The sequence below is a fragment of the Lissotriton helveticus genome, chromosome 11 (genome assembly GCF_964261635.1).
Source record: "Lissotriton helveticus chromosome 11, aLisHel1.1, whole genome shotgun sequence".
NCBI lineage: Eukaryota > Metazoa > Chordata > Amphibia > Caudata > Salamandridae > Lissotriton > Lissotriton helveticus.
The window spans coordinates 587592712-587617316 of NC_136072.1; the positions used below are offsets into that span (position 1 = coordinate 587592712).

Below are 24605 nucleotides of genomic sequence, written 5' to 3' on the forward strand. Positions count from 1 at the left end.
CTAACCAGGTTCTGTTTATGCACTGTGCACTTTGTTGCCGGCATTTCCTCGCCAAGGAGGGTGGTCAAACAAGGTTATGCTCTGCCCATGTGATAATGTCTCAGTTTAAAGAACTATGGACTTTGTATTATTTTGCACATTGTATAAATCAGAGAGAACTAGATTTCTGCTCTCATTCCTAAGAAATACTCACTCTTGCTCGTATTGATGGTTTTAACTTCTTACCATCTTTGGCTACGGCTGAAATCTGTATTGCAGTAGCTAATTACATAAAAGACTCCATTGCGATCAGATAGCCTTAGGAGTAAAATCTGTACAGAGATTTTACCTTTTTTTATGATGAATTGTGTATGTATTGTATTTTAATCATATTAATTTGTAAATCTTTTCATGGTTCTCTGAGCTGAAATAAAGTTATTCTTGACTTGACTGTCTCTATACTCCATCATGATCGGGGGGAGATCTATCTCACCATATTTCCCTTCATTTTGCGTGTCAACGGGGTTATATTCCTGTCCCAGCTTTCCTATGGGTCTCATTTGTTAGAAATTGGGTTTCTGGTTGGCAAAAGAATGCAGCCTGTCTAAGCAGAAGCGGTAATCCTAGTCAGGGTAAGCTAGATCCACACTAAAAGATAACATGTGTTCACCCTCTGGTAGCTTGGCACAGAGCAGTGAGGCTTATATAAAGAGGCAAGGTGTAAAGTTTTTGTGCAACACACAAACACACAGCAACAGAAAGAATACCCCACAAAAAGACTCCATACAGGTTTAGAAATACTAACACTATTATAAACAAAACAAGACCAAAATGACAAAAATCCATTGTATAGAAGTTGAGATAGTAAATGTTAAAGGAATACATGCAGTGAAGCGCTTAGAAGCAAGTAGCATTAAAAAAGTTACTTTACATCGTGATGGACCGGGTCACAGTCAACGTTCTGGCTGACCGCGTGGAAAGGCAGGCCAGCTACAGGACCCATGCAGGACCAAGTGATCAAAGTACCTTTCCTGGTCACAAACAGTGAGATGGGTCGATGTGTTCCACGTAGTGATGGCGATGTGTCCGTTCGGAAGATGGGTGCTGGAGTCGAGAGGTGTTGAGTGATGTGCCTCACCAGATTCTGCCACACAGTCGAGGGGATGCCTCGATCTCACCAAGCTGCAGTGGCGGAGATGCGCTGTCCGATGCAATAATCTCTAAAGGCAAAGTGCTGGTTCAAATGAGATGTAGCAATTAAACTCCAGCAACAGTTTTGATCGCCGGTTCTGTTACACACAGACAGGAGATGCGCCAAATTCCATGTTGCAAGTATCTGGGCCACTTCCAGTAAGCTTCAAACAACGAAAGAGTGTAAATCAATAAATGTATAGAAGCACAAAAGGAGAGAAGATGAGTATGCAAGTCTTATTAGATTTGTATAGGAAGCCCTCACTCACCACCCTGGTTGGTGACATGCTTCATCATCGGGCCCACCGGGAGAAGCCAAATGCCTCCCCGGTGTGCTACAACGCCAGGATTACTGCGGAGCTGGTTAGTTGTGAAGATTATGTAAATGTGAAAAGGGTTTAAAAATGTCCAGATTGTGTCTCACATAAAAACTTTATTCTGTGGCCAATCTGACATATTAAAAGCAATGTGTTTAGGAAACTACCAAGTTAATTGTTTGGCTATTTCCACCTAAAGTGGGGTCAACATGTTTCTGCCCTTGATGTGTGATTTACTGGGCATTCGTCAGGACCATGATGAGTGTACCTCGGCGGTATGGGCACGCTAAGGCCCACCCTGACCAGAGGACGTGAAAGTTAAAAATCAGTGTAAAAAAAGGTGCAAAATGAACAAACCAACAAGTTGTGGGAAAATTACCTCATAATCAGAGGAACCTGTATAGTTTGAAAAATAAAAGATCCACGCCTCATAGGTCTCGGGAGGGGGTCTTGGCAAAAATGGCACACCGCCCGCAACGCCTGGCACCCGTTCAATACCTGCGTGTAGCCTCTAACCGGACCACTTCCAGTAAGTTCAGGCACAGGAACAGGGGGTAAAGACTTTGATATCCCTGAGTCTCAAGCAACAGGAGGCAAGCCACAAGCACCTGGAGATCACTTGGCGGTAAGGCAGAGTCAAGCTCTCCTTCAGCAGAGTCCGAGAGCAGCAGACAGCAGGGCAACGCAAGATAGAAGCATGACTTTCAAGCTTTCAGTCTAAAAATGAGTCATTTGAGCACCACAACAGTCCTTCTGATAGATTCAGTTCAAGATCTAGAAGTGTCTGATTTTCGGGGCGGGGTTCAAAGACCCAGTACTTATACCCAAAAGTGCCTTTGATGTGAGGGTGTGACTTCAAAGCAGCCCTCTGAAGTGCATAGGTTCTCCTTTCAGCTCAGTCCTGTCCATCAGGGATAATCTGTCCTTTTTGTAAGGACAGGACACTGCCTATTCAAGTGACGTGTTAGACCCTCCCTTCTACCCCGCCCAAGCAAGGCCATCAGAATGCAGATATATTTAGATGGGTACTCAGATCCATCTATCCTTTATGTGTTGTGGCGGTCTTGCGGGAATGCACAAAGTGTAGCTGTCACCCACCCCAGACTTATATTAGAGACGGGCTGTCACGCACAAAAAGCAGTAAGTGCAATGTCTACTTTCTAATAGTGCTGTAAATAAATAGAGCCTAAAAAGAGCCCGTTTGACTAGGGCCTGTGCAATGTGTCTTGCATGAGACATAGTATTGTGACCTAACTCAACCCTAAAGTACCCAACTTTTTCACCAACAACCCTCTAATCAACACTTCTAAAGAGGAAGCATCTGTCGCCCCAAAAACAAGCAACCTGAATAGAAACAACATACAATACAACGTAGTACTCTATCAAAATAAAGTAATCACCATAGTCTTGTGTAGCAGGGAGTGATTTGCCCCAAGACAGCCCCTCTTTACAGATGCAATGTGTCTCTTCTTTGTCAGCGAATGAGAATAAACTTGTAGCTCTACATGGAAGAAAGGAAGGAAATGGACCAAACTCCTCCTCTATACCACTGAATAACATCTCATCATCCACTGGTAGCGTCCCCTCCCCCATGATCACCCGAGCTGGTAAACGGTCAAAATATCAAATCCAAAATATAGACAAACCAAAATATCGAGTCCAAAATATAGAATGGACAAAATATCGAATGGACAGAATATGGCGAACATCCTTTACAACGCAACTTTTACCACGCAGTGCCTTTACGACGCAACTTTTACAACGCAAACCATTACAACGCATTGCGCTGGGGGCGCTCTAGGATAGGGAATAGGTTTAATTTACTATCCAACACTCTCCCTACTATCCACGGGGACTGGAGTTGGAATAGTAAATTTAACTATTCACTATCCAGCACCCAAAAGCACTATGCGTTGTAAAGGCATGCGTTGTAAAAACAGCGTTGTAAAGGCATGCGGTGTAAAAGCATGCGTTGTAATGTCATACATCCACAGAATATAGACATCAAAAATATCGTTTTGAAGGTAAGTAATGTAATATCGATTTTAAAAATATAGACAGTCAAAATATCGAAGTACATAATATAGTTTATTAAAAATATCGATTTTTTAATATATTTTACGTAATTAATTTTATGTTATTTAATTATTGTGTAATTTAATTCTGTAGCGGGTTGTGGGTTTATAGGGGAATAGGGTGGGAAGTAATTTATTTATAATTAATTAAATATGTTAATGAATTAATTGGTATTTATTTAGAATAAATTGTTAATTAATTTTTAATTGGTAATTAATTAATTCTTAATTGATAATTATTTTTTATTAATTGATTAATTGATAATTATGTGAATTAAATTAATTTATTTACTGTAGCGGGTTGTGGGTTTATAGGGGAATAGGGTGGGAAGTAATTTAATTATAATTAGTTAAATATGTTAATTAATTAATTGGTATTTATTTTGAATAAATTGTTAATTAATGTTTAATTGGTAATTAATTAATTCCTAATTGATAAATAATTTTTATTGATTGATTAATTGATAATTATGTGAATTCAATTAATTTATTTTCTGTAGCGGGTTGTGGGATTATAGGGGAATAGGGTGGGAAGTAATTTAATTATAATGAATTAAATATGTTAATTAATTAATAGGTATTTATTTTGAATAAATTATTAATTAATTTTTAATTGGTAATTAATTAATTCTTAATTGATAATTAATTTGTATTAATTGATTAATTGATGATTATGTGAATTATATTAATTTATTTTCACTAGAGTGGGAATAGTAAAATGTATCCCTATGCTATCCAACGCTTTCCCTACTGTTGCACTCTCTGGAGTAGGAATAGTAATTTTTACCCCTACGCTATCCAACGCTTTCTCTACTGTTGCACTGTCTGGAGTGGGAATAGTAAATTTTACCCCTACGCAATCCAACGCTTTCCCTACTGTTGCACGCTCTGGAGTGGGAATAGTAATTTTTACCCCTACGCTATCCAACGCTTTCCCTACTGTTGCACTCTCTGGAGTGGGAATAGTAATTTTAACCCCTACGCTATCCAACGCTTTCCCTACTGTTGCACTCTCTGGAGTGGGAATAGTAATTTTTACCCCTGCGCTATCCAACGCTTTCCCTACTGTTGCACTCACTGGAGTGGGAATAGTAATTTTTACCCCTACGCTATCCAACGCTTTCCCTACTGTTGCACTCTCTGGAGTGGGAATAGTAATTTTTACTCCTACGCTATCCAACGCTTTCCCTACTGTTGCACCCTCTGGAGTGGGAATAGTAATTTTTACCCCTACGCTATCCAACGCTTTCCCTACTGTTGCACTCTCTGGAGTGGGAATAGTAATTTTTACCCCTACGCTATCCAACGCTTTCCCTACTGTTGCTCTTCCAGGAGTGGGAATAGTAATTTTGACACCTCCGCTATCCTACGGTAATAATATTGTGTATTTTTTATTAATATTATGTTAATATATATATATATGTTTTAACAGATATGATTGTATTTTTTTATATAAGTTAAATTAGTTATTTAATCATTTTAAGGTAATTTAAGTATTTTTAAGTATATTTTAGCTATTTTTTTTTTTTTTTTTTACATTAATTTTAAGAAATTCGATATTTTTATAATGTATATATATATAAACGATATTTTGGGGTCGATATTTTGGTACTTACCTGTTTGGAGATAGGAATTCGATATTTTGCAATCTATATTTTGGGTAGTCTATATTTTGTCCCTCGATATTTAGTCAGTGATCCCCAGAGCTCTCTGAGGAGGATGCCCTATGTCTGTCCTCCAGTTGTGACCACAGTTGGCCTCCTATCAGTCTGCTGAGTTTCCTCCTAGAGTGGGATGGTTGACCCCCTTCGGCCTCCCAAATTGTCATTGGCTCCTTAGTTGATATGGGCAGTTATTTCCTCTCCGCGGCTCAGTCCCAGAGCTCTTCCGGAGTCTTAAACAAAATGGTTCTCCACTGATACATTACTTTCAGTTTGGCAGGGTACATCAGCATATATTCAATGTCCTTAGCCCTGACTTTTCACTTAACCTCTAAGAAAGATGTAAGAAGGGGCTGCACTTTACCTGCGTAATCGGGGGAAAGCGTAACCATCGAGTTGGTGCAATGGACGTTGTTGTGCCTGTCGCAGGATATAGTCTTTCCATAAGGTACAGTATACTGATGGTAATGACTCTAGGCGGTCTCCCTGGCTGTGGCCTTAGGGCCAGTGCCCTGTGCGCCCTTTCCAGAATGAAGTAGGAGGATAGCTCACAATCCATGATACAGGTTCTGAAGTATTCTGTGGGGAATTTCTCTCATGTTGCCCACCCCCTCTTTTCTACTCTGGGCAACCAAATCAGCTGGGCTGTCACAAGTCCATGGGGGTGCTTAAAATTAAAGGGGGTCCCTACCACTCCCCTCCCATGTGGCTGTATCCTCTCCCTTGCAAGTCAAGAGTCAATGCGGAGGTAGAGGTAAGTCGCTGCAGTGAGATTGCAGCTCCAGGTTGTGTCTGTTGACGGCATGTCCATCTCCCGGCAGGTCGTTGTTTGCCTAATAAGTTTCTCTCATCCCGACTCCCTACATGGGTTTAGGTTGGCCAAAGGGGACAAGTGTAGCGGGCAACACATGGATGTTTGCATCCAAGAAAAGGTTGCCCCATAGTTGGCTCACCCAGGCTGCAGTTTCAGTCCTAGCCACGTGTGGTGACCAGTCCATCTCCTCCACTCTAAGGTGCCCGTTATATTGTTACGGGCCACCACCTGGAAGTGAAAGCAGCAATGTACCACACCTCAGCCACTCACCTGTCTTCTCTCCCTCTCATGCTCCAGGATTCGATGCAGAAAGCGTTTGCCACTGTGGGTTCACAGCTCCAGGTGGTGTTTCCTCTACAGGAAGGCCGTATGCACACCCAGGCCGTCGATCGCAGAAATTGGCTCTCTCATCCAGGGCTCCCTGGATAGGTTCGGGTGGGCCAAAGGGGGTGATTATAGGGCCACTGCACTGGTGCCTGCAACTAAAAATAGGTTACCTAAGGTTTGGATTCAGCAAGGTTCTAGGAGCTGGCATGTAGCTCTCTCAAAATGCGGCTACCATCTTAGGCTGCTTGGCCACGCCCCCAGTAATTTCTTTCTTGATTTCTTTACAATATAGTGGAGGTGAGTGATCTGTCAATGGTAGGCGAGCCCTTTGGGAGCCAGGATGGTATTTATCAGATAAAGTAGAAACTGTATTGTTTAGAAAGAGCCATACAAGATTTCTTAGGTAAAGAGCAGAGTGAGCACTTATGGTAGCAGCACACGTATACACTGCCAAATCACTATTATTCACTGTTACTGCATCTTTGATCCATTACTCACAAAAGCAATATTTCACTCACACATATGTTCTGTTTTTAGGTGATAAGTACAAGATGCTAAGGATGTGAAATGCCAAAATAGGAGTGAACATAGTATGCTGTTTCTTGTACATATGTTTTTTATTTGCTTGAGGTGTGCAGCCTTTCATGACTTTCATCTTCAAGACTCATGACAGTCAACATTTGTTTACAACGGTCTTGGTAATGCTGATCTTTTTTATTATATTTTCAGGATCCATATAATCTGCTTGAAGAAGTACCACCACCAGAATACAGGGATGGCTTCCACATCCCCAACTTTTCACCTGAGAAACATGTGAGTTTTCTTTAAAATACCATACCATCATGTTCATGTGCCTTCTCTCGCAAATTCTATTTCTTCCATACCATCTTCACAAACAAAATACATCCACATGATATCACATGAATAACTTCCCATGGAAACTATACTCCATTCTCAGAAACACAAGGAATTCTTTACGTTATTAACAAGGAGTGAATGGTGTAGCAACTCAATCCGTCTCTCATCCACTGGTACCCTTAGAGAGCTCGAGCTGATTTCTTAACTTCAAAGCTGGTTTTAGTGCACAGTGTAAATGTACAGAGGTGGAATTTATCTCCTGAAGGAAAAAGAGATTATTTAAAACAATTACCCTTCTGACTGCTAGACTAACCTCTTCGGCGAAACAAAATACACTGGGGTTGATCCAATTTGTGGGCGAGCAAGGATCTATGGGCTAACAATTCCCTTTCACACTAGGAGCAAATTTAGCTTTTTCTATCCTCACTTCTAGACTAGACAAAGAATTTGGCTGGCCTTGGTTTTAATCAATGGAGAAAAAAGCTCCTATTCCTTGGGGTCAACCATTTACTGGCAATGCCCACAATTTGCGTTTTTTGAGAAAAATAAGTCAACTGTTATACATGTTGTCGTGTCTAAATAGCCTTCTTGTTTCCATTCTCTCTATCTACCAGCTTGAGGACATGATCAAAATGATGAAAAGCACTCTCAGGTTGTGCGAGTTCATACTTTCTAAGTAGGGTGAGGTAAGATTTAGATGCTTTTTCCTATCAATGTGAGTGAGAGTGTGAGTACTATCAGACTAAAAGGATCACTCAACAAACCATCACTTATCTATGGGGGTCACTAGAATGTAATGTAAATGTAGGGTGGATTTGTAGAGAGCTGCTTGTCACCCGTGAGGGTCTCTCCAGGCACTTCTTCCATACAATAATGGGTTTACTATACTTGCCAAACAATCCACCCTATGCTACATAGTTTACAGTTTTTTTACAAATAAATGTTTTGCTAGTTTAGAAGAATCAAAAATTACACATGGTGTTGCTCTGTGGCAAATGTTAACTACTCACCTGAATTTATCACCCATGTGTTATACTGGTACTAGAGAGGCAAAACATTTTGCAAGAACAGCATTAATATTTGATAAAACAGCAAAATAGTATTGTCACAGAATGTACAACATTATGCTGCATAATTTGCATTGTGTTCCATAATTTGGCCTTCCTATGTGTCTCATGAATAACAATATTGTGGGACACTAATATCATTGATAAAAAAATCAAGAGACAAAATATCAAAAGGTAAGTATGTAAAGGTTTTCTGTACCTAATTCAACATATGTGTACCAAAATACATATACATCTATCTTTATTTATTTGGAGTTAAGAATGGCAAATGTATATGTCCCTTTGTGCATTTACCCTTTAATATTTTGTCCCTCAATATTTTGTCCACAGTATTACTGTGCCACGATATTCTTGTACTAGACGTCAAGAGTACAATCGGCCCTTCTTAGTCTCATAATTCCAGAGCCACTTCTAATATAAGGCCTTTGGTTACTGTTTTACATTACATTAGTTATGAGAGTTGAAAAGGAACGAAATACATAGGTTTTCAAGAGCCTAGGGAAATATGTAACCAAAAATGGAACTAGGGAGACTGATTGATCACATCCCGTTGGTGCTGGAGGAGGAGAGATTTCGGGGTAGGGTTGTCCAAAGCACTCGTCATCATAAAAGAAACACCTCTATTTTGGGGAAGATTGGGTGTAAAACCTTTTCGAAGAGAACTACTTTACCAATTCAGAGATTCATCATGTGAGAATAGAGCCACCAAGAGCTTGGCTGTAATTCCTCTATGGATGCTTTGTGATTGCACAGAAGAGCAAAATAATTCTGCAAAAGTGGTACAGATGCAAAGGGGGGGCCCATGAGTAAGCATCGTTATCTGCCCCCTTGAGTCCACCCAACACTGTCATGGAAACATGGACCGACTGACCTCTAGTTGGCAGTCCCGACCGCCTAATTACGATGCAACCACACATGGTGCGGTCACATACCTACATTTCCCTATGGGAGCATGTGTTGTGGCTATAAATCAGCTGTAGCACAAGCTCCCATAGAGAAATGGGAGGCTGTGTTCCTCCCCGCACCACATGGCAGGCACCTCAAGGTGCCTGCCACACAGTGCTGGGATCAACGTGCCCCCTTGGACCCCAACCGGAGGCCGCAACAGAAGGGGCCCTGCTAGAGGCCCCCAAACACGCTTTCCAACAGGCTTTCCATGTCGGAAGCCGGCATGGAAAGTCTGCCCCGGAAACCGTGCATCATAATTAGGTCTCACGGTTTTATGGTATTTAATATTTGAACATTTCCGTCTGTATTTGTCCATATTTATTTTTTGGCCAGCTTATTGGTATTTATCCATATTTAATTTGTGTTGTGTAAATAGATGAGGTGATAACTCGTGTATTTCTGCATTTATTTAACAGATAAATGTGGAATCATACTTAAATGCCTGTCAGGTTTTAGCACATTACACAGTAAAAAATATAAACATAATAAACCCACATTAAAGAAATAGTGTAATAACACATATACATGTTGAGATATGCAGTAATTTAAGGACATATCATTGAGTTTTGTAGCTCCCCTTGCTATCATTATGTACAGCTACTGGCCTGAAAGTGATTAATCTCAGCATGATGAATCACTCAAAAGAAGCTAAATTATCTGTATTTTTGCACTTCCAAAAATAAATACAGACAGGGGAGACAGTGTTTTCTGTCTGTGTTTATCTGTAAAAATCAGACAAAGCGGAAATCAGGGAACCCTAATCATAATATGGACGGTATAAAAATGCGTCATATGGATTACGGGCCAGACTCCGACAGACCAACGGGCTCCTTGAGCCTGTTGGAAGCCAGCTGGAATGACTGGCCAGTTTCATTTCCGACAACCGACATTGTAGTTAGGCGGTCAATAGTGAAACCAACCATCTCGATCGGAAAGCTTCCGTTTCGACCGAGATCGTAATCGACCCCTAGGACTGACATTTATCAGGCCTGTTTCACATTGTTAACAATAATCTGTATGATTCCAAAACACCAGGGTGTGACACTGGAGAAGACAAGAGGCACCTGCTAGAGTACAATATTGTATGGCAGCACATTTTTATAAACTGCCTTACCTCTTGTCGTGTTTGAAGAGTCACAATCTCTTCAGTGCTGACTCCCCCGTCACCTTGGTTAACGTTATTCAAATTCTTTGCAAGCCAAAGTTGAACACAGAGCAAAAATATATTTTATGAGCTCCTGGTGCCTCCATTGCTTGCTGGACTGTGAGGATGGGCAATTGCCTACTTGACCTATCTGACCTTGTACTTTTCAACTTTCAGGTTTCAGCCTACTTACCATTTCTTTGGCTTTGATTCGACCACTGCGACTGATACCACCGACAAAATGTATTGAGGATCCCTAACCATCTCCCTTTCTCATAAACATTCATTGCTGAAACACAATATCCCACCAGAGGACATCCAGAGAACCATTAGAAATCGCTGAACAGTAAAGCTACACCAGCCATAGAGAAACATGAAGATTTGACTTTTGTGATTTGGCGAAGGACGACAACCGCATCTCCGGAGTATGGCTGAGGATCACTTCGAATGATAACGAAGTACTACTTCCCCCGGGTCTGGTGCTTCTACATCAAATCATTCACCAATATCATCCATGACATGTTAGTTCATAATAGCTCGAGCAATATTAAGCAGTTGTTCAATAGTCACTGTACAGCCAGAATTTTAAATTGCTTACTATTTGTAATGTAAATCTTACTGTTTAATATGTTTGTATTGCAAACGCTCTTGTGCAAACTCTCAGAATGTGAACATTGTACATTATTTTATGTAATTTAATTTAATTTAAGGGCCCTTGGCAGTAAATAAAAATGTTTTAAAAATTAAATCACTCTTGTCTTAAATCATGACTCTCATATATTCTTGGCTACATGACTGGCATAATCCTTCAAGACAGAGTTTAAAAACTAAGTAGGTGTGGGGCATGTTGCATGACAATGCGCCACTCTTGAAAAATCAGTCTCAGCAATGTTTTTCTATGCAGAATTTAGGATTTGGATGGAACATGCTTCTTCAATCACATTCAAAAGTTTGAAACACAGAGACCCACTGGTCTTTGTCTATTAGTTTGCTTGGCCCAGATCTGTGCAAGGGAAGCAATATGAAAAAAACAATTCTGTTCATTAGACTAATTTGTAGGCCTGGGCGGTAAACTCTGCTACCCTTGAGGAGTTTGCCTATCTATCTATCTATCTGGGCATTTGTATAGCGCACTACTCACCTGGAGGGTCTCAAGGCGCTGGGGGGGGGGGGGGGGGGGGTCCGCTACTGCTCGAATAGCCAGGTCTTGAGCTGCTTCCTGAAGGCGAGGTGGTCCTGGGTCAGGCGGAGGTGGGTCGGAAGGGAGTTCCAAGTCTTGGCGGCCAGGTAGGTGAAGGACCTTCCTCCTGTGGTGGCTCTTCGGATGCGGGGGACGGCGACGAGGGCGTGGCTGGTCGATCGAAGCTGGCGCGTGGGAGCGTAGAAGTTGAGGCGGCTGTTGAGGTATCCTGGTCCTTGGTTGTGTAAGGCTTTGTGTGCGTGGGTGAGGAGCCGGAAGGTGATTCTCTTGTTGACCGGGAGCCAGTGCAGGTCTCTCAGGTGTCCGGAGATGTGGCTGCGGCGGGGGATGTCCAGGATGAGTCGTGCTGAGGTGTTCTGGATCCGCTGGAGTCTCTTCTGGAGTTTGGCGGTGGTTCCGGCGTAGAGGGAGTTGCCGTAGTCCAGACGGCTGGTGACGAGGGCCTGGGTGACCGTCTTCCTGGTCTCGGTGGGGATCCATCGGAAGATCTTGCGTAGCATTCGCAGGATGTGGAAGCACGACGAGGAGACGGCGTTGACTTGTCTGGTCATGGAGAGGGAGGAGTCCAGGATGAAGCCCAGGTTGCGTGCGTGGTCAGTTGGTTTGGGTGCGCTGCCCAGGGCGGGGGCCACCAGGAGTCGTCCCAGGCGGAGGGTGAGGATCCCAGGATGAGGACTTCCGTCTTGTCTGAGTTCAGTTTCAGGCGGCTGTTCGACATCCATTTGGCTACTTCTGTCATCCCTTCGTGCAGGTTGGTTCTGGCGGTGGTGGGGTCGTTGGTGAGGGAGAGGATCAGCTGGGTGTCGTCGGCGTATGAGATGATGTTCAGGTTGTGCTGGCGTGCGATGGCTGCGAGGGGGCTCATGTAGACGTTGAAGAGAGTTGGGCTGAGCGAGGAGCCTTGAGGGACGCCGCAGTGGAATTTTTCTAATTCTGCACTCCGCATGGACCGCAGAGCTTCTAAAAACTCAGCCTATTGGTGTGCAGCAGACTCTTTCCTCTCTCACGGCTCGCCAATATTGAGTTAGCAAGAGCGAGCTAGGAAAATCCAATGCTAGACTATTTCCCGGCGAGATTTCTCATTGCGAGGGTTCGCGGTAGGTCATTACTGCTCATGTTGAGAAACCTGCCACTTGCATTGAGGAAGCTGCCACTCGAGTAGAACATCTCAAGTGGCAGAAGGAAGCTGCACCCTTTTGAGCTAAAAATCAGCAGTGCAACTTACCTCACTCCATCTCTTGCGGAACTCCGTTGAGATTTTTTTCGTCACTCCGCAAACTCTGGCCAGGCCTACTACTTTGTCCCTTGTTTACGAAAACGCTTATGCCAGTCATTAAGAATCTAGGAAACCGCATTTACACAAACCACTATAAAAATAAATTCCATGTTGATCACATTTAGGAATCTTCTTTGGCTATTCTCAACGATCATCGTAATTTGGGGTGTTCAACGGACAAAAAGAATCTTACTCTTTAAACATACATCTTTCTTAAAGAAAGAAATAAAGGACAAAACTAAAAAAAGTGAATCTGTGCACAAGCCCCTAACTTGCATGAGAACTTTACCACAAATTATTTTTTCTACTCCTGACTCATTCTAAGAAGGAAGATATATACCTCAGGGTCACATGACTTCTCTGTCACAGGTCAGAGACGAGATAATTAGAAAACAAACCCCTGCCACTGTGTGTCTCAAAATGTCCTCTGTGAGAGAGAATTTGCTTGTTGTTTAGCAAAAGTGGGAGCGATGGGATCAGATAATCAGGATGAGGGTTTGGTGCTTTTTATGGCAGGCTTAATACTGCAATCTCTGGAGGGATTTCTTTCCTCATGACGCCCCTTATTACTTCGTCTTTACTTGATACATAAAAACTCATGTCATATGGTATAGTGTCTCACTAAAGGCCTTTACTAACTGACTCTTGGGGTACAAGTCTTGAAGGCCTAAGGAGATTTGATTGTGTGAAAATTGTCATAACAATATGATAGTGCTACTTTTATTCACTTAATCTCCCTGTGCCTTAAAAAATGAATTATACTTTAATAAAAATAATAATAATAAAAAAAAAAATGTGTCCCTCTGTAATGCAACTGGTGTTCATGTGAAAAGCTCTGATACCTTTGGGTCAAGTGTGCCCTATATAAAACTGAAAAGAAAGTGCTTCACCCAACAACAGGTTGCCAGGCTCACTCACCAAACAATGGGTTTTCATGCCGTTCAAATAGGAAACAGCCATAACCAGGCGAAAGTACAATATAACCCGTTCTCTCCTAAAGAGAGGGAGAAAGGCTTTCTAGAGAACTGGGAGCAGTACTTGTCCAAAGGACATCCCATCTGATGAGGTAGAGGCCATTCTTGGGTCGTAAAAAGGAGTGCAGGTGGTTTTACATAGCTTTGCTGATCTGACTACAATGGTAGGCTTGAATAACAAAATATAATATTTAGTATGTTTATTCTTTTATCCCAAATTTATTGTGACATTGTTAGTACTGATCTTGTTGAGATGACTGTTGTAATACTTAGATAATACTAGTGTATAGGATTTAATAAAAACCCATTATATTAATTACCTATTGCCTGTATAATGAATTGAGTAGACACAATTGGGGTAGGCACCTCATAGTTCCTCCAACTTCTCTGTTAGGTGTGCTCACAAATGGGCTTTCTTCTAAAGTGTATGGCCCTCAGGGACGGGTATGAGATGACTGTGTTCTTTCCCTTACCTGCAGTAACACACACATATTCCTACAGCTCTGGGAACTAGGAAAACCTAGCCAGGTGTGCCTTTAGAAAGGAGTGATATGAACCAGTGGTACCCAATATTGGCCAGCTCACTGGTTGCTCCAAATTTCAAATTTGAGTGACATACTAATGTGTTTGAAAGACGCATGTGTACTTATAAATCTTCCATAGAATCAAGTCCCCTTATCCCTTAGGGCTTTTTAACTGTAACAGATACAAAAGAAACCTGAAATAAGAACCAGTACCTGAATGTTACTAAATTGTGGCTGATGAAGTAAATATTCCACAGAAAATGCATCCTGTGGTTACTATCTACTTGACAGGGAATAGAGATCCTGCTGACAGAAGAAGAGGTCTCATTCGTTATAGGGACATCTTCACACGTTAAATCTATCATTAATGAGTAGCTGTAGCTGCAGCTGATAGCAACACCTGATGAAAAAAAATCACTTGCTATTACACCTGCCCAAAATCATCCTTAATAATGCAAAGAGCTTCTCTTAGCATATTCAGAGCTCACAAAGTAATACCAGGGAGGGTTACCACATATCATGGAGCCAGGGTGGGTGAGTCTATTAATGCTACCACTCAGCAATGACCAGCTTTAGTGGAATACACCTCTCACCTAGCAAGAGACCAACAGTAATTAATGGTCAGCAAGAACATTCTACAAGAGGTTATAAATGTTTACTAACAGCTGAGACCATATGTATTCATGAACTAAGACTGCAGCAGGCCTACTTCACTTGTTACTCCTACCCCGATTAATTCATTTACTATAACGGTTACAGGGTACAATGGGATTTTCAGGAGTCACAAATTCAATTACAAAGAGTACCTGGGGCATCGGCATGCACCAGTTTAAAGCTGCACTGCATACAGACAATCAATCGTCTCAGTAAAAAATCCAGTAATCTTATGAGTAATGATTTTCATCTATTTTTATCTGTGTTCAATTTAAAGTTCAGACAGAGAGAATGTGATTTAAAACCTTTCAATGCTCCAAGAATGCCCGTCTGGGCTTTGTCCAACAGCTCCGTGTATCACATTTCAATTTGAGTAACCAGATTTAAAGTCCACCCAATGCATTTTGGGCTACAGGCCCTTCGTCAGGGGTTACTGGAAATTTAGAACAACCCATCAGGAACCATGTATAAATTGTTTAACTCTTCAAAATGAGTGTAAGATGTTATGCATATTGTACTCAAACATATATTTTATCAAAATATGTGTGCCTATTATCAATTACTTAAAATTGAAAATTAGTGAAAAATTACCCATGCTGTTCATATATGCATATGTGCCTTTACACCGCAAAATGAATAAAGCACCAAAAAGTGAATGAAACAAAAATTGAATAAACACTGTGTTAAAATCAAACACTATTTTTAAAAAACCTAACCCAAACACCCAGCTCAAGAATTCTATGAACGTTGTTTTTAGTCATCTCTGATTCAGCCTTACAACCTTCAGTGGAGCCGCTTTGGGCCACAAGCGCAGAACGGACCACAGTCAACTCTCAAGCTGTGTGAAAAAGGCTGCTTTATTGAAAACAGGTGCATCTTACAAAAAACAGAACCTTGGCCTTTGCCTCCCAAAACTAAACCTCTCTATACATGCTTCATCTACGTATCCCCCTCGAGCACCCCTAAGGTTTCACTCCCTTCTCCTGTCTTTGCAACTATTTAGCAACCCCAACTCAGTCAATAACGATTGTTTCTTTAAACCCTGTAACCTCTTCTCTACCTGTCAAAAGATCTACCTAACTAAGTATCTCCTATCCTACTCTTATTACCTGCTCCTGGAGTAACTTGTTCCCAACTATAAAGTGAACTGGATATTGGGGGCGCTAGAGGGCGCGCAAGCGGAATGGCTGCCTAGCTGAGCAGCTCCCGCTCCTTGGTGCATAATCCTGCAAATATCTGCTGCCAAAGACGAGTAACCTAGCACAGTTGACTACCATTCGCTGCAGCGGTCAGCCCTTGGTACTCGACCCGAAACTCGGCCCTCTCGGGGCTTCGAGGTTGCTGCAATCGGTGTCTGAAACTTGGCCGGCGCTCACCCCGGAACGTGCACCTCGAGGAAGCCGGCCACAGGAGATCACGCGAGGCCGGGGCTTGCCACGAGGTGGTGGGCCACGTCGGCGCACTTGGATTCAGCCCCTGAGACGAGAGTGGCTCCGGACCTCGGGGACAACGCCACTGACCGATTCTGCTTGCTGCCCGACCTGCCGACTGCATCCTGCCTGCACACACCGGCACTCGAGATCGCTGTTGTGAACGGGCGCCGTAGCGCTCGTTGTTTGACCTGAAGGACTGAGAGTACCACGCGGGGAGCGCCGAGACCGCGGTCGCAGTCCCATTTACCTCCGAGGGGTGTTGGATGCCCGTTGCACTAGTCTACACAGCACGTAGGGTAAGGAGCATTGACATTTGGACTTGCTACGCACCCCCCACTGCTAGCCGTGCCGCTGGGCCACTGATATCGGACGAGCGGCGGTACACGCCAGGGCGGCTCTGGGTCTACCCACCTGCTGTGACCCCACTCCAGCGCTCGACCCGCATCGTGTATAGCACTGCAAGCGCCACAGTAACGTGGCGCAAATTGAAGCCTGCTGTCACCGTGCATCGAAGGGTTAATGTGCCGGAGCACACACTAGTAGGCCCTATCCTGTGCCTGCCGCGGCCATACTTGTGACCGGTACTCTGCACCCGCGCGCCTGCCAGGCCCTCATTACGGAACACCGGTGCCCTTCCTGTGCACGACTATTCCCTGCCGCTTCAGAGCGGGTGTGGGCATCACCTCCTAATAGTGCCGGGGAAGTGGGCGCACTTATAGTGGCTCTTGACCCTACCTATCTCCGATCAACGACTCACTCAGCTGCCTCGTCCCTCCAAGTGCTGGTGCGGAGACTCGCAGGGTGGCGGCACGAACACGCTCACTGGTCAAAATGGGGCGCCCTGAACATCGCCAACCCAAACTTAGCTTTGATGGCGCCAAGAAAAGTACAAAGTCGGTGCCCATTGAACCCAGGCCCCTCGACGTTCCATCATCGGCCGCTGCCTCTCCCACCAGAGACATTGATCTACACAGCCTGTTCGAGGAGATGAGGCAGGGGTTTGCCACTGTGGTTGAAAAGGTGGATGGCATGACTTCTAGACTGGACGCCCTTGTCCATAAAGTTGACCGACATGAAGAGCGACTGGCTGTCACGGAGCAACGAATATCTGACAACGATGATATCACATCGTCCCACTCCACGCAATTGGCTCGCATGGACAACCTGCTCCGACTTATAGCAGCTAAGAATGAGGATTTAGAAGCCCGCAGCCGACGCAACAACATACGCGTCACGGGCGTACCGGAGTCCACAGACACTGGCAGAATGGAGATATATATTGAAAAGCTCCTTAAAAGCTCGATAGGGGAAGAAGCGTTTTCACCGCAATTTATAGTCGAAAGAGCGCACAGGTCGCTGGCCCCTGTTCCTAAGCCCGGGTTACCACCTAGGCCAATCTTCGATAAATTGCTGAACTATCGTGACCGCGACGTCGCGCTCCGAGCAGCCCGGACTCAACAGACTTTGCAATATAATGGAGTGGCGTTCTCCATTTATCCTGACTTCACCCCCTTAGTACAAGAGGAGAGACGAAATTCCTTCCTGTTAAGAAGAAGTTAAGAGAGGCCCAGTTGGAATACGCCCTTCTCTACCCAGCGAAGCTGCGAGTCACCCACCGGGGGAAACACCGTTTTTTCACCAATCCCCAGAAAGCTGAAGATTTTCTGAAATCAGTCAACAAGGCTCGGCGGAATGGCCGCAATGCCGAGGAAGATCTGGAGGACGAAGATCCGTCATTAGCAGCGGAGGAGCAGTGAACATGAGAACAAGGCATGCCCTAACTGTGAACGTGCCGGCGCTGTGCCCATCGTCTCTTGCCTCGGAGGGGCGGGGGACGCGGGCGCTGCGCTACTGACCTGGACTACTTCCACTCGTCGATGGTAAAGTATCCCAAGGACCACTCTCCCTGCCTCGACCTCTACCGAGGGCGGTACAGATTGGGAGGCCGTCCGGCGGGAGTAGTGGCTGTGCGCCCTTGTTGTTGTTTCCCTTTCGGGTGTTCCCCATGTACATTTTCGGGGGGTTCAAGTTGCAGAAGGGGGGGGGATGGGGGGAGTGGGGGGATAGGCGGCTGCTGGCATGATTGGGATGCAGAAGTGGGAGGGGGGGTGGGATTGTTTGAGGTGAAACAGGTTGCACGTGAAGATAACATCCAATTCATACAAAACTGCGGTCGACTATCTAATGCACATGGTACTATACCTGCTGTCTCGTTATTACTGCTCGGGGGTGTACTGCTAAATAGTTGCTTATGGAGGGCTTAGGGTCTGGTGCACAATTGGATTGCATTTCGTGGAATGTTAGAGGACTGAACAATGCTTGTTAATGTCGTGATGTAATTGCTTACCTAAATAGACATAATGTTCACATTGCCATGCTACAGGAAACTCACCTCTCACCATTGGTTAACGCCACCTTTGCAAGCAAATGGGCGGGACTTCGTACATTTTCCTCCTACTCCACTTATGCTAGAGGGGTAACTATCCTGATTAAACGTGCAGTACCCTTTCATAAATTCGGACACTCACTGGATAGGGAGGGGCGCTATGCAATACTGTGGGGACGTATGGGCCATGATACAATCACTCTCATCAATTGCTATGCCCCAAATTCTGACATACCTTCCTTTTTTACCGCACTCTGGGGTAAGGTCCTGGATGTGGGATCTCGACATGTTATCTGGGGGGGGAGACTTTAATCTAGCACTAATGCCTCACTTAGACCGTTCGGATGGCGCACACCATTACAAACCGGGGGCCAAGGAGGTACTGGAGGGCATCATAACGGAGGGCGCACTGGTGGACGCATGGAGACACCTACACCCGCTCCACAGAGAAGGCACACACTTTGTATCGCACACGGGCACATGGGCATGGTTGGACTACTTTGTTCTCACCCGCGGGGTTACCTCGGGGATCCTGGGGGTTACGCATTTACCGAGGACATATTCTGACCACAGCCCTGTCCTACTGCGCACACGTCTCCCCGGGTGGGACAACCCTAGGCCACGATGGAGATTGCAACCTGCAGCACTGCTTGATAGTCTGTTCCGAGCTGAACTAGGGGAGGAAATTGCCGCCTTCTTTCCCAGAAACAAGGGGTCAGTGGATTCAGTTGAGTGCATCTGGGAAGCTTTCAAAGTCACTGTAAGGGGGTACTGTATCTCCAAAAGCTTTGGGGTCTTGCGGGACATACAAAACACTATCCAGTCATTGCATGAGGAACTCAGAGCCCTGGAGCTCCGTATGGTTGAAGAGGACAATTCCGAGATCCACGCAGATTTTAGAAACAAGCTATCGAAGTATGAGGAAGAGGCCAATAGAGAGGCGAAATTTCGGGGGAAACATTGGCAAGCCAGACAATACTGTGAGGGGGATAGGCCGGGGAGAGCGCTCGCGGTTCTTATGCGCGGCCCTCGGGCCCATAATACTATCCTTGAAATCACTGATGACCAAGATCGGGTCATCAGGGACTCGGATGCTATACTTGATGCCTTTACAAATCACTATCGCGCGCTATACACCACTGATGCTTCGGATGAGGTGTCATATGCTGACTTCCTGGGTGATGTGGCACTCTGCTGGCTCAGCGACGGAGATAGGGCCTTCCTTGCTGCCCCTTTTGAAATCGATGAGATTTGCGATGCCATAATGTCCTTAGGGAACGGCAAGGCACCAGGACTGGATGGCATTCCTGCCGAGTTTTACAAAGCCTATATTGATATCATGGCTCCCGTCCTCCGCGAAGTGTACGAGGAGTCGCTAGCCGATGGTATCCTCCCCTGCTCTATGCGGGAAGTAGTCATCACCTCGCTCTTAAAGCCAGGCAAGGACCCTAGCTCTCGCGGTTCATACCGCCTGCTTTCACTTCTCAACTGCGATGTGAAAATTCTAGCAAAGGTCTTAGCCACTCGATTGTCCCTCCTTATGACAAGAATTGTTCTACCTGATCAGGCCGGATTTGTCTCGGGTCGCTCCACCTCCCATAACCTACGGACCATGTTCTCCTTACTTCGCACTGTCCACCCCGACTTGCCGGTGGCGGCAGTCTTTCTAGACGCCACCAAGGCATTTGACTCTGTCGAATGGCCCTACCTATTCTCCGTCCTTGCGAGCATGGGGTTTGCTAGACTATTCATCTCCTGGGTCCAATTACTCTACACACAACCTACCGCCAAGGTCCTCATCAATGGTCATCTATCACATTCCATAGCCATCACTAGGGGAACGCGTCAGGGATGCCCCCTTTCCCCCCTCCTCTTCGCGAGGGTTCCGGCTGCTTTGCGAATGACTACGGATCACTACGTGGGGTGAGCTCTTCGTGGACGGTAAATTCAAAACCGCAGAGGTGTTTTTCGCCGCTCACGACCGCACCCCACTGGATGTCTTCTACTACCTGCGCCTCCGTCAGGGCATGAAGGACATTCTGCCTGCGTTCCCCGAGGAACCTGAGACCTTACTCCCCCTCCACTTTCTGTTGTGCTCGCAAGACGGGAAGCACCTTGTTGCTGGGCTTTATCGCCAACTCAGATCTATCTCTACACTACCTGAAGCGACGGCTCGGGCTCGCTGGAGTTCTGATCTTGCCACTGACCTCACCGATGACCACTGGCAATACTGCTGTACATTGACGGCTCGAATCTCAGCCAGCAGCAGATTCAAGATGATACATTACAAATTTCTGCACCAACTGTATTATACCCCAGTCAAAAAGCATAGATTTCGCCTGCCTGATGATGCCAGATGTGAAAGATGTCACGCCGAACACGCGGGCTTCCTTCACCTGGCCTGGGAGTGCCCCCCTGTCCGGATATATTGGCAGCAGGTGACGGACGCCCTCACTACAATGACCAAAGAAACCATAGCGGCGGAGCCGCTCCTCGCTATACTTGGACATACGCCACATATCTCAAAACCCAACAGAAAATTTGTGGACATGGCATTGCTGTTGGCGAAACGCCGTGTCGCATGTCGCTGGGGCAGAGGTAGAGCCCCTAAATTTAAAGAGTGGCTAGCAGACATAGTTTACTGTCAGGAGCAACACCTTACCTTTGCGGAACTACTACCACTTCCTAGCCGGCCCAAAGACATCTGGAGCCCGTTGGTTGACTATTTGCTTGCCCAAGCGGATGAAAATGATATCCCGGAGGGAGGGAATGATAATGATTAACTGATTTATAAGCACTTGGGGACACGGATAGCTGCCCAGTAGGGGCATACACCACTTTCAGCGTATCACCCTGACGCACTACCCCGCAGGTTGTTCCACGGTTCGTACATATGCATAGCTCCTTCCTGCACATTATCCATTGGCATGACATACGTAGACAGTATCGCTGGACCCTTGTTGGATTCACGCTTTTATGCGACCTGTCAGTCCACCACACTTTTCTTATCAGGCCCGACTCTGCTCTATAGTGCTGCACCGCGCTTCTATCCTTCAGTCTGACGAACATCACTGTGATTTCCATCCGCCAATATATCGCCCTGAGAGACCCTAGATGTATACATCTATTTACGTTGACCTAGAAATTTCCTTCTACATGTATCTGTACGACCTCACTGTTTTTGTCTCACGTTGGGGACTGTTTCTTAAGGTTACACATACAACGCATAAACAAAACAACCCTGTTCTGCTATGTTAAATCCTACTGCTTCTGCCTCCGGTACTAGCTTTTGGACAATTATGACATTGTGTTAATTGACGCTGCCGGGCCCCCGGGATGCCGGTTTAACAGCTGTGTTATATCTACTACCACCACATTACTGGATCACACACCGTGCTGCCGGCCTCCGGGTTGTAGGCGTAAGAAGCTGTGTACTGTCTATATGTCTCAATAAAAGTAGTTTGAACACCAAAAAAAAAAAAAAAAAAAAAACTATAAAGTGAACTGTAAAATTGCACAGAACTAGCTCCCAGACGCCATGAACCTGCTTCAAGTGACAACCAATTACAATGCATTTTCACTCCCCCGATGCACCTGTACTCAACAAATTTGGCCATCCATCCCATAATAACCAAAATAACCCCCCCATCTTACCTTCTAAAGGGTAGGTAGGAGGGGATCGGAAACTGTCCCTAACTGCCGGCTGCCATGTCACCTTACAAAATGGTAACACAGCCTCTACAATTTCCAGCTAAAACACCCAAGCACATAGCCCAAGTGCAGCCCATAGAGAGCCCAATTTGTCGCAGGCTGCACCAACGGCCCAAAAACCCTGGGGGTGCGAGCCTCCCCAAAGCCCATTGGGCCACACTCCCAGAATGGACCACAATCAAATCTCAAGATGTGTGAAAAAGGACACTTTATTGAAAACAGGTGCATCTTACAAAAAACATAACCTTGTCCTATGCCTCACAAGACTAAACCCCGCTATAAATCTTTCATCTACATATCCTCCACTCCCACCCCTAAAGTTTCCCCGCCCTTCTCCTTTCTTTGCAACTATTTAACAACCCCAACTCAATCAATAACTGGTGACCCTTTAAATCCTGTAACATCTTCTCTACCTGTCTAAATATCTACCTAAGTATGTCCTATCCTACCCTTATTATCTGCTCCTGGAGTAACCTGTTCCCAACCATAAAGTGAACATGAAAACTGTACAGAACCAGCTACCAGACGCCACTCAGAAACAGTCCCTATAACCTTTCTGACCCCCCTCCCACCCCCCATCACCTAGGCTATTCTTGGGTATCTTCGTATGTATACTGCTTTGTCTAAAATTTCCTTTATTTGTATATCAGGTAAATCTCCATCCCGTAGTGAGACAAATGAACGCCATCAACCCTGAAAAAGTACACTGCAGCAAATCTTAGTTCTGGTTGCTCCACTCTACCGAAACCTGTCTCCCCACAAAAGACCCTCATGTCCCTGTTTATCTTCCTCCTGGCTTTATCAATGGCGGCACCCTCCATTGTCTTCCAGACCACTGCTGCCTAATCTCCCTCAAGTCCCTTTTCATTTGTTTTAGTAGGGCCAAATCCTTGTAAACCACTAAATCATTCTCCCCGAAATTAATTATTAGAACATTCGGGCATCAATTTATTCAAACTGGGATTGAGCTTGTGCCAGCGCAAACCCCCTTTCCCATGCCAACTTTTTTTAAACAAGGCAGGTTCCAATCCTAAGGTAACATCTTTCCCTTTTTGAAGCTAGTGTCTCTCTGCCAACTTGACGAATGAATGCCCGACTATGCAAATGGCTAGAGCCTCCGACTCTGGCCCTGCTGCTGCACCTGAAAAGACACATGTCCATGTTTGTAATACGTACCCGCATCGAACGGGACATATCAAAGCCTCTTTATTGGCCCCTAGTAATACTGTCTTCTACACAACCCTTTGGTCCGTCCTCGAGTGCGTGAGGAGGATCATGACCGCTTCACTCTGTGTACTTCCCTCAATGAAGGCCTGCAATCCATTTCCTCCCCAACAACTCTGGTACTCTGAATGCTCTGAAATACAGCCATTACATTAAGGCAGCAAATAAATCTGCTTCCTGTAAGCTAATGCATATCCTGGGTAGCTCCTCTATCATCCTGCCTAATAATGCTTTTGACACCGGCATCCTGGCCCGCTGTCCTTTCCCTGCTTGCCTGGCCCAACCTTCCAGCATACACTTTCCTAATTCACCTGCCGAAGGGGCATATCCCCATCACAACTTGTCCATGAGTGCTATCCCCGCTAGCTTGGCAGCAACAGTGAACTTCACCAAACCCCTATCAGAGACATAATGAACTGTATGACATCCTCCTCTCGGGCCCAAGTCTCTGTCCTCCTCCTTGCCCCTCCTGTTATAAAGGCCTGTCAGATCCTGGCCATATGCCCGTCTCGTAGAAACTCCTAATGACCCTACCACCAGTTGCAGCATCCTTTGTCTCCTACGGACCACATCCCCGCAGGCACCAGCGTCTTCTGAAACTCCCTCTCCGTGGCCAGTCCATGGAACCTCCCCCACTGCGAACGAGATAAAGCATCTGCAATGTCATTGTCCACTCCCAGGATGTGCTTCGGCCGCAACTGTATATCACACTTCAGACAACTTAGAAGGAATACTCTCATCAACTTCAGGACCTGCTCATCTCTTGCTGACTGCTTGTTGACCACCTGCACCACTGCCATGTTAACCACCCCGAAAATGACCTTTCTATGCGCTAGGCTCT

General features: G+C 45.1%; 1 protein-coding gene across 1 annotated transcript in view; it reads left to right on the forward strand.

Annotated features, from left to right (window-relative positions):
- The window catches only part of LOC144790855 (maestro heat-like repeat-containing protein family member 2A), a 75033-nt gene extending 63978 nt beyond the window's left edge, over positions 1-11055 (forward strand). Inside the window, exons 9-11 of the mRNA XM_078665520.1 lie at positions 7094-7177; positions 7837-7908; positions 10559-11055. Coding sequence (XP_078521646.1) covers positions 7094-7177; positions 7837-7902 — 150 coding nt within the window. The 3' untranslated portion in view covers positions 7903-7908; positions 10559-11055. The remainder of the gene's footprint in view (positions 1-7093; positions 7178-7836; positions 7909-10558) is intronic.
- The last annotated feature ends 13550 nt before the right edge of the window (positions 11056-24605 follow it).